This window comes from Kogia breviceps, chromosome 14 (genome assembly GCF_026419965.1).
Source record: "Kogia breviceps isolate mKogBre1 chromosome 14, mKogBre1 haplotype 1, whole genome shotgun sequence".
NCBI lineage: Eukaryota > Metazoa > Chordata > Mammalia > Artiodactyla > Physeteridae > Kogia > Kogia breviceps.
In genome coordinates, this window is record NC_081323.1 from 56,243,134 (window position 1) to 56,259,736 (window position 16,603).

At 50.0% G+C, this 16,603-nt stretch overlaps 1 protein-coding gene and 1 long non-coding RNA gene across 4 annotated transcripts in view; both read right to left on the bottom strand.

The window, feature by feature from the left end:
* Positions 1-2,643, bottom strand: part of LOC136792510 (uncharacterized) — a 34,185-nt gene extending 31,542 nt beyond the window's left edge. For both annotated transcript variants that reach the window (XR_010836406.1, XR_010836405.1), the window contains exons 1-2: positions 2,527-2,643; positions 812-1,054 (exon numbers count right to left, since the gene is read on the bottom strand). This is a non-coding gene — a long non-coding RNA (uncharacterized lncRNA). The remainder of the gene's footprint in view (positions 1-811; positions 1,055-2,526) is intronic.
* A 5,971-nt stretch (positions 2,644-8,614) lies between these two features.
* Positions 8,615-16,603, bottom strand: part of SRL (sarcalumenin) — a 36,735-nt gene continuing 28,746 nt past the window's right edge. For both annotated transcript variants that reach the window (XM_067013635.1, XM_059037431.2), the window contains 3 exons: positions 14,952-15,068; positions 13,742-13,975; positions 8,615-11,863 (listed from right to left, as the gene is read on the bottom strand). In XM_067013635.1, the coding sequence (XP_066869736.1) occupies positions 11,052-11,863; positions 13,742-13,975; positions 14,952-15,068 (1,163 nt within the window). In that variant the 3' untranslated portion in view covers positions 8,615-11,051. The remainder of the gene's footprint in view (positions 11,864-13,741; positions 13,976-14,951; positions 15,069-16,603) is intronic.

A 16,603-nucleotide genomic window follows, 5' to 3' on the forward strand; every position in this document is an offset into this window, starting at 1 on the left:
CAGCAGGGTTTATCCTGGGTGAGGAGTGGGCCAGGATGAGCCTGGGAATTAGACCACAGTTCAAATGTCAGCTCTACTCTTAAGAGCTGTGTGTTCTTGGACACGTTACCTAACCAAAGTCTTGCTTTTGTGCAAGGTCCCTCCCTAATACTTCCTACTGAGTAGATCCCAATGAAACAAAATGAGATCATGGCTAGGAAGCACCTGGCAGCGTCAGGCACACAGCAGGTGCTCAATATAGCTCAGGTTCCATCTCCATGCTTGAGGTGTTGGGACGATGAACAGCAAATGAAAGACTCTGGGGGACCCTTGAGGAAGGAAGAGGCCAATAAAACAGGATTCTGAAGGAAGGGGGTGCTGAAGGAAGAGGAAGCAGGGAGGAAAGAACCCAGTGCCTCTGAGCTGAGGTTTCTGCTCCATAGTAGAGGCCACTTTAGGGGTGCTGGTAAAATGCTCCCGGCCACACTGGTCTTTGGTTCATCCCCAAAGAACCCTGTGTTCCAGGAACAGCACAGCGATGCAGTTAGCAGAACAGAGCTTGTGGGTGGAGTGCAGGAGTTGAGCAGGGAAGAGAGGCAGCACCTGGGCCCCTGTCCAGATGGTGGGGGGACCAGAAATCAGGAGGTGGGTAAGACTGGCTGCAGAAAGAGAAATGTTTTTAACTCCAAAGATATCCTCTACTAGGAAAGGCAAAATGTCCAAGGTTTGGGGGTGTTTTTTTTTTTTCAGATCTATATACCTACTCTTTTAACCTGAATAACCTGGCTTATCACAAGGCAGCAGGAGAGACACCAGCAGGCTCGGGACTCACCTCTGCAGACAGCCTCCATTCCCTCCAGCTGCGCTCCAGCCCCAGAGAGAAGAGGCGCAGCTAAGGATCTTCAGGGCAATTCTCCATTGAATCCAGGCTCTATGTGCTCCTCTTTCATTTATTCATCCCACCAACATCCACAGAGGAACTACTATACACAAGATAAGATCCTGGAGAGGCAGATGTCAGCTTAGTTGTCCACACCTCCATCCCTAGAGTTATTTCTCTAGTCAGTTTCTTTATCTGTCAAATGGAGAAAATGGGTTTATGGCAAGATGCAATGGGATAATGAACATACCTGGCATACAGTAAGTGCTCAAGAAATGTAAACTATTGTTATACTGGTAGAAGCAAGATTCCATGTTATGCTGGTTATCTTTCATTTGTTTCCCCCCACCCCACCCCCATACATTCTACATCTTTTTCCACCCTGTGCAGTACCCTAGAATTGCTCTGTATGGACTAATCAAGACTCCCTTGCCCCTGACTTCCCGTTGGGTTTGGTCCATGGGGACCCAGATTAGAGAGAGGGAGAAATTGAAGACAAGGCTTTTATTCCCCCAACTCCCTTCCTGAGCCCCCTGACCCAAAGTCGCAGCTCTAAGAAAATGACCTTCCACACAGCCTCCCTGCCTCCAGGCATACAGGTGGTAAGATCCCACTGTGACTTGCCCCAGAATATTTCACACTCCATAGTTGTTTCCCTACACTCTGCCTCATATTACGCAATTGAAATATGCCATCTGTTTTCTACTGGCCCCTGACATACAGGGTGAAGGAGTGTGGGAAAAGGCCTGGGGATCAGGAGACCTGGATTTGAGTCCCATCTCTCCTCCTCACTGGCTCTGTGACCCTAAGCCAGTTTCTCCTTCCCTAGGCCTCAGCTTCCTCATTTGTAAAAAGAATAGCTCTTTTGTCCTACAGTTCCCCGCCACCACTGGGCATTCTGTGAAGTTAAACCCAGGAAAGGGATGCATATAAGGAAGTAGAGCTGCCTTGGGCAGAGGGCAGGTGAGGCAGCTAAGCCCCAAACCAATGCATTCTTCCCCAGGAATCACCTAAACCCTTTCCAAGGACTTTCCTTTTCCTCTCAGGCCACCAGGGTACCAGATACCCAGATGATCTCCGCTCCAAAGCAACAGCCAAATAAATTCAGGAAATTAAAAGAAATTCCCTTTACTTTCAGTAAGCAGCTGGCCAACCCTGGTTTAGCCACAGAGGTCCCTTCCCAATTTCTAGTGTGCACAGGGGTCCAAGCACAGAAGCCAGTAAACACTTGATGCCCACAGGGCTGCAAAAGAACAGGCATCTGGAACAGAGGGACCTAAACCAGCATCCTGTCTGAAGACCCTGGATAGCGATCCCTGTCGCTGGGCATGCATCAAGTAAAGGTTAACGACCACTTGATGAGATATTACAGAATCTCTGAAGTCCTTTTTAGCTCCTGAAATTAGTGACTCAGGAAAACCCAGGAGCCACAAGGAAGACATTCTAATAACATCATCCTCCATGGCCCCCTTATCTGAAGTTTCATTTGCCCTAAGTGCTTTCGCACCTGAGGTCACCCAGAAATAGAAGTGAGCAAGGTAAGGCTGGGTTTCTGTCCTAAAGGACAGGAAGAGAGGGCAGTGTGGAATCTAGCTATACCAGCTCTGAATTTCTGGCGGGGTGAGGGAAGTGGAATAACCTCCTAAAATTATCAGTTCCTGTTTTACCTGAGGTGAAAACCACAACATAGTAACTGCCAGCACCAATTTGCCTTTGACGTTCTTCACGTCCCCCAAATGCCCCCAGAAATCTGTGGCTTCACCCCACAACTCTGAGCAAGTTCAAGGCCTTTCCCGACCCCAAATGAAAACTTCCGAGCCCCTCCGGGATTCCAGCGGTCGGACAGCGAACAGAGACGGCTGGGTGGGCGAGCCTGCACCACAACCAGGCCCAAGGTCGGTCTCCGCTCAAAAGGCAGTAAAGGCCGATAGGGCGAAGCTCCTGCACCCCCCCGCTGGGAGGGGACCCCGCTGCCCACCCCGCCCTGCCCCACCCCCAGCGCTGAGTCACCGCCCGTCCCGGCTCAGCCGAGCCCGTGTTCCCAGGAAGCGCCGTCGAGCGCCTGCGCATGCGTGATCCCGGGAGCGTTGTCCAGAGCTCGCAGCCCTGGAGGAGGCGGGGCCCGGCCGCGGGCACGAACGGAAGCGCGTGCGCGGGGCGCGTTCCCGCGAGCGAGGCTCAGCCGGATCCGGGCTCCGTGCCCGGAGGCAGTACCTCCGCATGGTAGCGGTGACGAGCCTCTGGGGGATAACAATTTACGAGTCAAGAGCCGGGCTTGAGGAGCGAGGCCAAGTTCCGGCGCCGGGAACCGGATTCCCCCACCCTCACGACCCCGGTCCAGAAATGCCCTGCTCCGGGCCTCGGTTTCCCCTGGAAGGCGGGGGTGGGGGGTGGGGGTCGTGCACCGACGAAGGTTGAGGCCCTCTGGCCGTGACGTTGACCTTGGACTGGACCTGGCCGCGGTGAGGATTCGGATCACAGCGCCCGAGGCCCCCAAACGCGGAGGTCGCTGGTCGGGGAGACACGTCCCCACGCAGGAAGCCGCCCCTGACCCTCTCAGGAGCCCATCTCGCTGGATGATCCGAGACCCGAGGCCGCGGGCCAGGAGCACCCGTGTCCTCGTCTGGCCCGGGTCACACAGACCTGTGTGTCCTCTTGTCTGCTGGGCCTGGTCACCTGGGTTGGAGTGACCCAAACGTCACAGGGGTCCAGAGAAGGAACACAGATTTGCTTCTGCCCCGGGGCTGGTAGGGGCCCAGGGCCCAACAGGGGCTCCTAAGTAGGGCCAGAATGATGGGGTAGGCTCCTTCCCGCCACCTCCTTACCAGGCTCCAGCTCCTAGTTCCCAGCTCCTAGGAGTGGGTCAGCGTCGAGGGAGGACAGAAACCTGGTACCCCCCACCCATCAGGCCATGGATCACTGTCAGAGAAGCATTGCCTGTGGGACACTATCTGGGTAGCTGAAACAGGCTCCTTGGTGCTGAGCTCTCACCTTTCCAGTCAGCCCCAGTGCTGTTGCCTGCAGAGACTTCCCTGCTTCTTTTGGTCCTCTCTGTTCAGAAATGGAGTGGCCTCGAACCCAGGTTCCTTGGGCTTCCATTTAAGTGCTAGTTTTCCCTAATTCACCTCATCTCACCTTGATTCCTCACTGGCCACACAGATGTCTTCCTTTTTGTGGGTTTGGGCCCTTGATGTTCCCCCAGAATTCACCCCCCTGGCCTCTGACCTTCCAAACCCACCCATCCCTCTAGTGTAGCTAGAATTCCCATCCGTCAAAGTGTAACTAGAGTTCCACTCCCTTCCCAAGCTCCATAAACCCCTGGCTGTCTCAGTATTCTCAGGAGACAAATTCTCAACAAAGGAAATCTATTAAATGCTTAAGTAAAGTACACAGTCTATATGCATTGGTCAGACTTTTCAAATAATTACATTTGCAAATGAGAAAAAAATCCTCTGCCAGACCATGTATCCCCATGTATGATTTAGAAAATGTGGTTGCTTCATCCCAGAGGACTCCCCTGGTCACTCGGGTTCCATGACTGTATCCCTAACTGGATTGTTAGCTCCGCAGGGCAGAGACTATGCCTGAATAAATATGTAAGAATTCCTAGGCTTTTGAAGTTGCGGTGGAAAAAAATCCAGAAGTCTGGAGAAAATGGAAGTAGAACAAATATTTTTTGCACTCTTCACAAAGACAAAATCACTCTTTTTAGCGTGTCAGAAAAATGTACTATCATAACATGGCCTATGCTCCAGATTAGCACAAGTCAATGTGATAGAATATAGTAGAAAGAATAATGGGATGGACAGAAAATTGGCCTTCTGGTTTGGTTTGTCATGGTTTTTTTTAGATGTTGGGGGTAGGAGTTTATTTACTTATTTTTGCTGTGTTGGGTCTTCGTTTCTGTGCGAGGGCTCTCTCTAGCCGTGGCAAGCGGGGGCCACTCTTCATCACAGTGCACGGGCCCCTCACCATCGCGGCCTCTCTTGTTGAGGAGCACAGGCTCCAGACGCGCAGGCTCAGTAGTTGCAGCTCATGGGCCTAGTTGCTCTGCGGCATGTAGGATCCTCCTAGACCAGGGCTCGAACCCATGTCCCCTGCATTAGCAGCAGACTCTCAACCACTGCGCCACCAGGGAAGCCCAGTTTGTCATGTTTTAACAGGGTGAACTTGGACTTAACTTCTCTGGATATGCAGTTTCCCCATGCTGGATTTGGATTTAAGGATAAAAAATATACCTGCCCCATCTACTTTACAAGATGATCATGGTAGAGATCAAATTGAAATAGAATTAAGGGTTTGGTTTTTTTCTTTTAAGATTTTGTTGTTGTTGCTCAGGAAATAATCCTCAATAATCTTTTTAATGAAAATTACTTTTACATGTTATTTTTTTGTTGTTATTAACAAGTTTCAAGGTGCTGACTGAACATTAAAAAAAAAAATCAGACAATGGTTAATTCTTGCCAGTTTGTAAAGAGGAGGGAAAGGGATCATAAAGAACAGTGTCACCAAATGTGACCCTGGGCAAGTAACCTAACATGACCTGTAGGGTAAGTCAGACTTCAGATAGAATTCTGGCCCTCCCAAATACACAGGCCATCATCCCAAACGCTCTGACCATCCGTCTCCTCATTAGTAAAGTATGATTAATAATAGTAATAACATTTACTGAATGCTTTCTGTGGGCTATGTACTATTTCAAGCATGTTGCATTATTAAGTCATTTAATCCCCTCAACAACCCATGAGAGAGGGACTATTAATATCTCCATTTTGTGGGTGAGGAAACTGAAGCACAGAGAAGTTAAGTCATTTGCCTAGGGCTGCCCAGCTAGTAAGTGGTGGAGCCCAAGACGAATCCCAACCACTCTAACTCCAGAGCCTGTGCTCGTGTCTGTGCTGGATGGCTCCTTCCCTGTGGGGTTATTTTGAGGATTAAATGAAGTAAGGCAGGTAGTTCCCTGGCAGTCCAGTGGTTAGGACTTGGTGCTGTCACTGCCGTGGCCTGGGTTGGGGAACTAAGATCCCGCAAGCCTAGCAGCTGGCCAAAAAAAAAAGAAAAGAAAAGAAATAAAGTACATACAGCACTCAGTGTGGCCTGGCACACAGCTGTCAGAATTACTGCATTATCTTAAGGTATAAGAGTGGTAATGTCTATAGGTCTATAGACCAGTTCCTGGCGCGAAGGAGTGCTCTAGAAGTTGTTTCCCTTCCCCACTGACTTTATGGGAAAACAGAGAACAGATTCCAAAGTGCAAGCACACACAGAATATGCTCATTTATGCAGGTCATTTTTGTATGCTTTGGGTAAGAGGCTGGCGCAGGGGATACCTCAGAACCTACTGAATCCACCTTTGCTGCATTGCTCTACTCTCATTTTTTGTCTTCCTTATGCTTCTTTTTTATTGCCTTCATGGTCTTCTAAGGAAAAATTTAAGTTTCCCTGGATTGGGAAAAGCTTGAGCCAAATGTCACAGAAAATGGAATTGGCTTGTAATGTTGTCTGAAGTCTCAGACTTTGGGGGACACATGAAAAGCCCAGGGACCATTAGGATGTCCTCCTCGGGTGGAATCTTCCTGGGTCTCCACCCTGGGTTGGGCACCCCCTACACACATCTGCCTGCACACATGCTCTCATGATCTGAAATCCACACACTGTTCATACAGTTACTTCACAGCCACACCCACCTCCCCACCTCAGACATCCCCATTGCCCATGGACCTTCTCCACACAACACACAATGCACACCCTCTCGACATCTGCATCTGCTGCCCAACACACACCCACACACAGACTTTACACACATGCGTTTGCATGCTCCTTATAGATCCCCCTATAACCCCCAGATCTTCAGGGGACACATACACATAGCTGTAGACTCTCCATCCACAACATCCCTCATATCATCAGGCTATGTTTAGAATGGTTTTTGATTTTGCTTTCTGCATTTTGCCCTTCTGTTTCCCTATCATCCCAACGGCAGACTTAACGTAAATGTAGTAGGATGAGGCTTGTGAAACAGCACAATTTTGAACATGCCAGCAGGGTCTGATGTGTTTTATTTATCTTCAGAACAGACCTCACCTACCTCGCCTTTTCCTGGGAAAAGCTCCATGTTCTTCCATTTGTGGGAAAACACTGGTTGCAGTTACGGGCAGGGCCAGTGACCTTGTGGGGTGGGTGGCAGCAGCAGCCTTAGTTAGAGCAGCTTGCTCAGCTGATCAGTCTGTGGAATGTGGGCCCCCTAATTGGGAGGAGGCCAAGGGGAGGAGGGCATTGCCTTAAGATCAGCCCCCACCTCAGGAGAAGCCAGAGCAGACGGCCTCGCGCTGAATTCGCTGAGTCCAGCATCTTCTCCGGTGTGAGCCCATCAGTGCTGGCATGGGTTAGCTCTCACACTCCCCTTTTGCTTATCCCCAACCTCCCACCAACACCCCAGGGCCTGGTTCTTTTCCTTTGGGGAACATGCTCACGCCAGGACAATAAGGTGTGGCGGGAAGGGCACGGGCTCGGGGAGGCAAGGACCGGCTTGGGTTTCCATGAAGGCGGGTACCAGCAGGAGTGTGACACGCCATGGTGGCACCACTCTCTGCAGAAGCCAAGGGGAGGCACCATCCTTATGTTCAGGCCTGACCTCTAGCATCTCCACTTGAGCCTCAGGTGCCAGGTGGGCAGCCGCATGGTTGAGGGCATGGACCAAATGCTGTGACCGCCTGGGCCAGCTCTGTGGTACAGAAGCTTCATAACTCCTATTAATGGGCTACTACCACAGAGGCCAGGGAAAATGACAAATTCAAGGTGATAGGAGAGAGTATTACTTCAAGTTTCCAATTGTACAACAGCCTTAGTTTCAGAGCCGGCTGAAGGAACAAGTCACCTTTGACACTGGGAGGCTAGAAGCAGGAGGGAGTTCCAGAAGATGCTGGGAGGGCGTCCCAATCAAGGGTGGGCAACTTATACATTTTCAGTCTATCCCCAAGAAACTTAGAAATTAGTACACAAGGGACTTCCCTGGTGGCTCACTGGTTAAGAATCCGCCTGCCAACACAGGGGACACGGGTTCGAGCCCTGGTCTGGGAAGATCCCACATGCCGCGGAGCAACTAAGCCCGCGTACCGCAACTACTGAACCTGGCATGCTCTAGGGCCCACGTGCTGCAACTACTGAAGCCTGTGTGCTAGAGCCCGTGCTCCGCTACAAGAGAAGCCACCGCAATAAGAAGCCCGCGCACCGCAACGAAGAGTAGCCCCCGCTAGCCACAACTAGAGAAAGCGCACACACAGCAACGAAGACCCAACGTAGCCAAAAATCAAATTAAATTTTTTAAAAAAGAAATTAGTACACGGGGTGAGAGGCGACGGGAGGAACGAATTGGTGGAGCACAGAGGATTTCTAGGGCAGTGAAACTACTCCGTATGATGCTACAGAGATGGACACATATTGTACATTTGTCCAAACCCATAGAAGGTACAACACCAAGAGGGACCCTAATGTCAACTCTGGACTCAGGGTCACTATGACGTGTCAATGTAGGTTCATCAGTTGTAACAAAGGTACCGTCTGGTGGGGCGTTGATATTGGGGAGGCTGTGTGGGGAGGGGGTATGTAGGAAATCTCTGCCTTCCTCTCAATTTTGCTATGAATCTAAAACTGCTCTTTAAAAAACTTAAAGTCAATAAAAATCAGTACACTCCACTAGATAAAAGGAAGAAAAAGAGATTACACTGGTTGGAGGCAACGTGAAAGCACGAGGCATTAAAGAGAGATTGGAACTTTATTGAGACTTTCTACCTGATGAACTCAGAATGGAAAGAGCACTGGAAAGGTTCTGCTTCGGAGAGAAACAGCAACTGTTCAGGCACAAACGTTCATAGATACTCCTCCTGCGGGAATCTCTGGATTCCGAATCCCCCCCAGTTCCCCACTATCCCCCACCCCCACCCAAAGAGTCAGAATTCTGCTGGAAATCCACCTCCACAGAGCGGGGCACAAAACAGCACTTAAAGCCCCAGCTGGTTGACAAACCTGCGGGAAGTTAGAAAGAAGGGAAGTCAAGGGGTGAACAGAGGACCAGAAGGAGTAAGAAAAGTTAGCTGGATGGAGAAAAGAAAAGGGGGGAAAGATCGCTGATGATGTCGCCCCCCCCGAGAAAATATAAATATTGTATGAATGTGTTTGTCTCATTTCAGCTGCTTCCCCCAAAGCAGTGGTGACCTCAGCAGCTATGACAATGCCCAGTTCTCCACTTTTTCTTCCCCTTCTTCACTGGGAAAAACAGATATGCCAAGAGTAGCCAAGGGCAGGAAGGGGCATTAAGGAGCAAAGTGGGAAGGCAGCCCCTTGAGAGTGCAAAGGATGGGAGATGAAGCCAGGGCTGTTTTTTAATGAGAAGGAAGCAGCTCCCCAGGTGCTGGTCATCAGGCTCCTTGGATGCCCCTGGCAGACTTTGCTTCTCTGGTTGCCTCTGTCCTTAGAAACAACGTCCTGGTGGCAGTGGGGCCTCTGGTCTTGTTGTGGGAGGTCCCAGGTCCTCCAAAGAGCCAAAAGAGGCAGCCTTTGATGCACCACTCGCTGGAGTGCTAATCATACTGAGAAACGGGAATTCCGGGATTGCAGTTCTCCATGTGGGCCTAATCTGATCACCAATTTGCCTCCTCTGCCTAATCCTCAGGGCACCTCTCCCTCTGCTTCATCTTCACTGTCCTTCTGGTCCGGGTGACCCCCTGGTGATGGTGGGTCCTCCTGGTGAAGTCCCCTGAGACAGGTCACTCCCAGGAGGGGCGGGCTCAGTTGTCACACGCCAGAAGGAGGCCCTCAGGGCAGCCAGGCCAGGCCAGGCCGGGGTCTCCTGGACTTAGACTCTTCACCCACCCACTTACCATCAAGAGGCTTATCCCCTCCAGGCTCTTCCTTCCATCCCCCAACCCCATTGCCCTCAGCCAGGAAGGCATGACTCTCATAGCTAGCTCCTCCTCTGTGCCCTCAGGCATCTGTTATCTCTCTAATCTCTCTTGGACAATGTAATACACACACATTCACACTCATTGGTATTTGAAGGCCAGGCTCCCCTACCATGTGCGCTCGGTGGGTATCGGCATCAAGTTCAGGTGGGAAACTGAAGGTCAGGCCTAGGTTGCCACCAGCACCAAGTGGCTGGTGCTGGTTCTGACTCCTGGGAAATTGCTCCGAGTTTCAAGTGTCAGCGCATCAGGGAATGGAGAAGAAGGGAAAGGAAAAGCCATGTGATGAAAACCAGGAAGGAACGAATCTTCTGCCAAGTGTCTCCACGTAGAAGCTGTGGCAACAGCAAGAAGCTCTCCACTGTCCCCTGTGAAACCCAAAGCCTTTGGGGTCTGAGTTTTCCAAGACATGCAATAGACAAAGACACACTGCAAACCAATTAACCCTCTGAGCCCTGCCGGGACTTTCACTGAAGTCACTTCCAACAAGTAAATAACCCGAATGCATGGAACAGTCACCCTCCTCTTGGGGCCAAGGAAGGGACTGAGCTTCCTGGCTGGCTTAGAAAACAATGCCAGAGAAATGGCCTGGGGGAGGCAGATCCTTCTAGCCGGGAACTCTTGTTCTCTCTTAGCATTCTGGTATTCTGAATCATTCCACACCCCTTGGGGGAACAGGGGAGAGGCCTGGGGGTAGGCTCAACACCCAGGTTGATTCAGACCCTGAGAGACTGTCTCCTGTTGAAGCCAACCCAAGCTCAGGAGCCAGCCGAGGGCTGGGGACAAACAGAAGACTGTGTGTGGAAGGCAGCCACGTGGACAGAGCAGACAGCCCTACGGAACTCAAATCTCCTCTAGTTTCCCAGCTTATCAGGAAAAAAGGAATTTCAGCTGCTTTTAGCTCATGTGATGCTCGTTAATCCAGTTTACACTAGAATTTAGCTGCTCTCTGTCCCTCCAAGAGGGGATCCAGGAAAAGTAGGTGTGGCCTGACGTGCCAAAGTCAGGTCCCTAATTGAAGCAACAAGACAAGCATGCCATAATTCACAGTTTCCACTCTCCCCCCTCGACCCACACCTTACCCCACCAACTGGCCTCAATTAACTCCCGAATCTCCAATGCGTAACGGTTCCTGCCAGTGTGGCTCAAAGGGTTAATAAACCAGGACTTCTCAGACAGTTAGGACACAAGCTCATTCACCAACAGGAGCCTGAGAATGGCGACACAGCAACCTAGGGTTTCCTATAGCGATTCTTTGGGGTTTCGCCACACCCTGTTTTGTCACAGTTGAGAGCACCTGGATTCTTCCCCAGCCCAAGGCTTCCCAGGAGGCTGGGGAGCTCCTGGGTGATGGCCCGCTCAATCTTATCCAGAAAGCAACCTCCCATGTAGGAACACTGCTGGGACAGGAGCTTGAAACTGGAGATGGGGTTGATGCCAAAGAAGTCCTTATAGGCCTCGCGGTTGGGAAGGTCAAATTTGCTGACATTGGTCTTTGCCAGGATGGTCTTGAAGATGTAGAATTTATCAGGGTCTTCCACGATGTCCTTAAAGACCAGTTCCCCATCACTGAAGAAGGTCATTTTGTCCTTGTACGTCTGCAGGTAGCGGTCGACCAGGAGGGCGTGAATGCGGACCCGGATGGCATGCTGGCGGATGAAGGCAATCTTGTTCTCCAGCCTGTTCTCAATCACCTGATTCAGGTCTTCCAGGAGGGAGATCTCTTCCCTGAGAAACAGGTCCCAGTGGGTGTCGGGCTTGTAGTCATATGGCCAGAAAGAGCTGACGTACACCCTTGGGGGCTCCGTGACGTTGATGAGCGGGGCCAGGCTCCAGAAGAGGGCCCCATAGACCCTCATGAGCATCTGCATGGCCAGGTTGTCAGCTTTGTTCAGGATGATCCTTATCTGGGACTCACGCCCCTTCAGCTGGCGGAAGAGCATCTCCAGCTCCAGACCCACGTCCAGCTTGGTTGGGTCAAAGACAACAAAGATGAGATCCGCTCTGTCGATGAACCACTGGCACACGTCGTTGAACGGGTAACCTTGGGGAGAGGGAGCGAGAAGTCAGGCTGAGCAGGCCCCACTCCAAAGCCCCTCACCCCTCTTTCCAGAACCAGAACATTCCGTGGCTCGAAGGGAGTAACGGCATCAGGGAGTTTCTGGGTTTCTAAAGACTTTTAAAGAATTAATTACATATCTCCTGTCCCTTGTCAACCCTCAATCAAGAATGGCCTGGGCGGGGGGACTTCCCTGGTGGCGCAGTGGTTAAGAATCTGCCTGCCAATGCAGAGGACACGGGTTTGAGCCCTGGTCTAGGAAGATCCCACATGCCACGGAGCAACAAAGCCTGTGCGCCACAACTACTGAGCCTGTACAGGCTCCAGAGCCTGTGAGCCACAACTACTGAGCCCGCATGCCACAACTACTGAAGCCCGTGTGCCTAGAGCCTGTGCTCTGCAACAAAAAGAAGCCAGTGCACCATGAGGAAGAGTAGCCCCCACTCACTGCAACTGGAGAAAGCCTGCTGGGAGCAACGAAGACCCAACGCAGCCAAAAATAAATAAATAAATAAATAAATTTATTTTTATTAAAAAAAGGATGGCCTGGGGAATTCCCTGGCAGTCCAGTGGTTAGTACTCCGTGCTTTCACTGCTGAGGCTGAGGATTCAATCCCTGGATGGGGAAATAAGATCCCACAAGCCACGTGACACAGCCGGAAAAAAAAAAGAACGGCCTGATCCTTGTTTTAATGCACAATGGAATCCAAGGCTCCAAGAAAGCAAAACTTTTTCCAAATGGAGATTTTCCCACTGTCTGCAAAGATCTGGGCAGTGGCAAAGATGTTGAAGGAAAACAGTCAGGGAATTAGAAGGAATAAAAGAGAAGGTACCTTACTTAGGGGAAAGAAACATGGACCTGCCATCAAGACCTGGACTAGAACTTGGCCTCTACCACTGGCCAGCTGAATATTAAATGCTTCTAAGCCTTAGCATTTTAGCTGCAAAATGACAAGAAGAACAATAACACCTAAGATGCTATAAAGATTACGATGTTGCTATAAATTTAGGAAAGCACCAAACTAAAACTGCCAGCCTGTCACACAGCCAGCTCGATACATTCTAATTCCTTTAATTTATTTCCAAAATGAGAGGACTAGGAATACCTGTCTTGAAATGTTTCTACAATGATCAATCAGTAATGCATAAAATTATCCTATGCATTATAGGAGTGCAATAAAGATTAATTTATTATTATAATTATTAGTGATAATATTATTACTAGCTATAAAACAGGGTTCTGGTTATAACCAAAATGAGAGTTATAACCATAAACTGAGATCCACCATCTGGTCATATACTCCTACAAATGCCCCGTTATGACTCATCTCTGCAGACGGCCCTGCATCGTAGTGACACTAAGTGGCACTCCCCTGCCACCTGAAGGCAAGCAGAGTTTTGGAAAGTCTGAGACAGGCTTCTATTGAAGCAGGCCTGGTAAAGCAGATACTGGGACTAGGAAGAGTTGAAGGTCAGGTTTAACCCAGATCCAAGTTAGCCAGAGGTCAAGTACATGTGGACTGGGATCCAATGAGTCCAGGCTCTTGATCACCCGGACACCATGGGCCTCCCAAAGACAGCTCAGCCCCAGCACAGACCTCAAGGAGCTCCTGACAGAGAAGACCAGACTTCCCCTTGGGAAAATGCTGATGGCCTCCAAACCTGATCAGTCCTTGGAAAGGGAAAATGATGAGGTACCCCACACCTAAGAGGCACCACAGTGACAAGAAGGGTCTGGAAGCAAGCATCCCCTGGTCTTGGACAACACTAGCCTCTTCCACATCTGCCTACCATCCACTGTCTAAAATATTAACAGCTTTCTAAGACAGCGCTCATGCTGTTCAGAAATGATTGTTAAATTACCTCTTTCTTGTTGCTTGCGGTTCTCGATGATGCCTGGTGTATCCACAAATGTGACCCGCTCCAGAAGTTTGTGGGGAACCTCAATGCCGATCAGCTTCTCCAGAAAATTCTGGCCAAACTTCTCAAGGGGCGAGAATGACCGGGCACTGTCAGCAGCCATGACGATACCCTCGATGGTCTTCAGCTTGGGCCCGTGCATGAGGACCGTGAACTCGGAGGTGGTGGGCTCAGCACCTGCACACACACGCATGGGGTTAGAGGGAACAACAGTCATCTCTAGGGAAGCGATCCACTACCAAGGACATGGACAAGCAAGATGTTTCACGGAGGGCTTGCCACAGGCGTTGGATACTGTTTGCTAACCTAGTGGCTTCTTTTTTTAAAATTGTGATAAAATATACATAACATAAAGTGTACCACTTTAACCATTTTTAGGTATACAGTTCAGTGGGATTAAGAACATTCACATTGTTGTGCAACCATCACCACCATCCATCTCCAGAATATTTTCATCTTGCCAAACTGAAACTCTGTCCCCATCAAACACTAACTCCCATTCCCCCACCCCCCGCCCCTAGAATCTCTCCAGCACTTTCTGTCTCTATGAATTTGACTACTCTGGGACCTCATATAAGTGAACTCATACAATATTTGTCCTTTTGTGTCAAGTTTATTTCACTTAGCATAATGTCTTCAAGGTTTATCCATGCTGTGGCATGTATTAGAAATTCATGAATAATATTCTACTGCATGGATGGAACACATGTTTTTTATCCATCATCCATTGATGGACGTTTGGGTTGTTTTTAGCTCTTGGCCATTGTGAATAATGCTCTGTGAACATGGGCGTAACTGCTGGTTTTTTGCATGTAATCTTCATTATTATATTGAAGACACATATGAATATTTTAATTTTTCTTTTTTCTTTTTTTAATCTGTCATATTTTATTCTTTTAATTGAAGTATAATTGACTTACAATATTATGTTAGATTCAGGTGTATGACAGAGTGATTCAATAGTTTCATACATTACGAAATGATCTCCACAATAAGTCTAGTTACCATCAGTCACCACACAAATTTATTACACTGTTGTTGCCTATATTCCCTGTGCTGTACATTACATCCCCTGAATGTTTTCATTCTTCAAAATGCTTTTTACATATGACATTAAAATACCAACAATCACACAAGAAAGTCTCACTGTTACCTGTATAGAGCTGGTAGCGAGTGTTTTCCAGCCCAAGGAGATAGTTTATCATGGTGGATTTGCCAACACTCCACGGTCCCAGGAACAGCACCATTGGCTTGGATGTGATTTCCCCATCTGTGGGCAGCAGGGATGAGACATGGAGGTGAACTCACAAAGCTCCTTACTGCAGAGGGACAGGATTCTTCACTCTGCATCCCAGACAGTCCATCTTGAGTTGTGGGATTCTACCCTGGACCAGAGAGCGTGTCACCATCAGGGGCACATCTCATGCTATGTCAGTGCAATGACCCGGTTAGAGGACATGGGAAGACAGCATTTGGGCCATGCACAGATCCACAGCACACTGGCCCCAGAGTGGGAAGGATCAATTGAAGTCAACTCCTCCTGGTTCAGATCTGGGGGCAAATGGTTCATAAAAGGAGCAGGAGAGAGCAGCCATGCGGGGAGAAGCTAAAATGCTGCTATCTGGATTGGTAACCAAACAAAGGACACAGAAGAGGCTTATACACCCTTGGATGGTCTGGACTCGGGCGCTGCCTGTCCCCTGCCTGCCTCCCCTTAACTGCACCTCCCGACACCCCTCCTCAGGCTCAGCCCAAGCCAGTCTCCAGGGCCAGTCTCAAATATTAGTCTCCAAAGTCCACGGCACATTTGCCAGTGTCCAAGACCAAGCTCTGACTCGGCAATTCTCAGGTTCTTGTCCCATGTTGGGGAGAACACCCTGCCTGGGCTTCCCCAGTTGGGGTCCCTGAGCAGGAAAAGCAGAATTCTCTAGGGCTCGAGGAAGGGGTAGTGAGAGGCTTCTTCCTGCTGACTTACAGCCCCTCCTTGAGCCCTTAGACCAAGATGGTGTTTTGTGAGGGGAGAGCACATATTTATTACCTGAAATTGGTACCAGGCCATGCCCCTTCCTCCCTGCTGGTAAAGACACTCAGTGAGTCCTTCGCACTGCTGGGTGTCAACCCCTGGCTCAGGGACAGGAAAGGACTGGCGGGCTGGGGGTTGGGGGTGGCAGGAGTCCCCAGTTACAGCCACAGAGATCCTACAAGAAGCCTTTTTCCGCAGGCCCAGGCCACGCCAAGGGAAACTGGGCCTTCCAGCTCTCCTGCGAGACCACCCCAGCGGGCTTTCCCGGCTGCTGTTCCCACTCTCTGCAGCAGGGGGCGGCACTGGCACATGCAGGAGGCTGCAAGTGAGGGACCCAGTAGGGAGGTCACACAGGAGGCTGCTCAGGGGCACAGAGGAGCCCTGGCACTGGCGAGAGATAAAGGGAGAGGAGGGAGCCTGGAAAGTGAGATCAGGACACTGGAATGCTCTCCCCACAGAGAAACCATCCCCCTGGGCCACCTGCCGAAGAAGATTACAAGGGAATTGTGAAAAGGGAAGGAGAAAGTTACCACTACTAATTCCAGCTGTGTGGTCTGAGTAGCCCAGCATCTCCCAGGGCCTCTGGTCCACCTTCTGTAAAGCAGGAATAATGTAGGCCCTACAACACCCCATCTGCTGTAGAGCCATTGGGAACATCACGGAGATGATACAGAAACAGCCAACTAACATAGGAAGAGACGTGCAAACCACTAGCCATTAACTGGCAATTAGATGCCATTGTTAACAGGCTTCCAAGACAAGCGACACTTAAAAATGGCCTT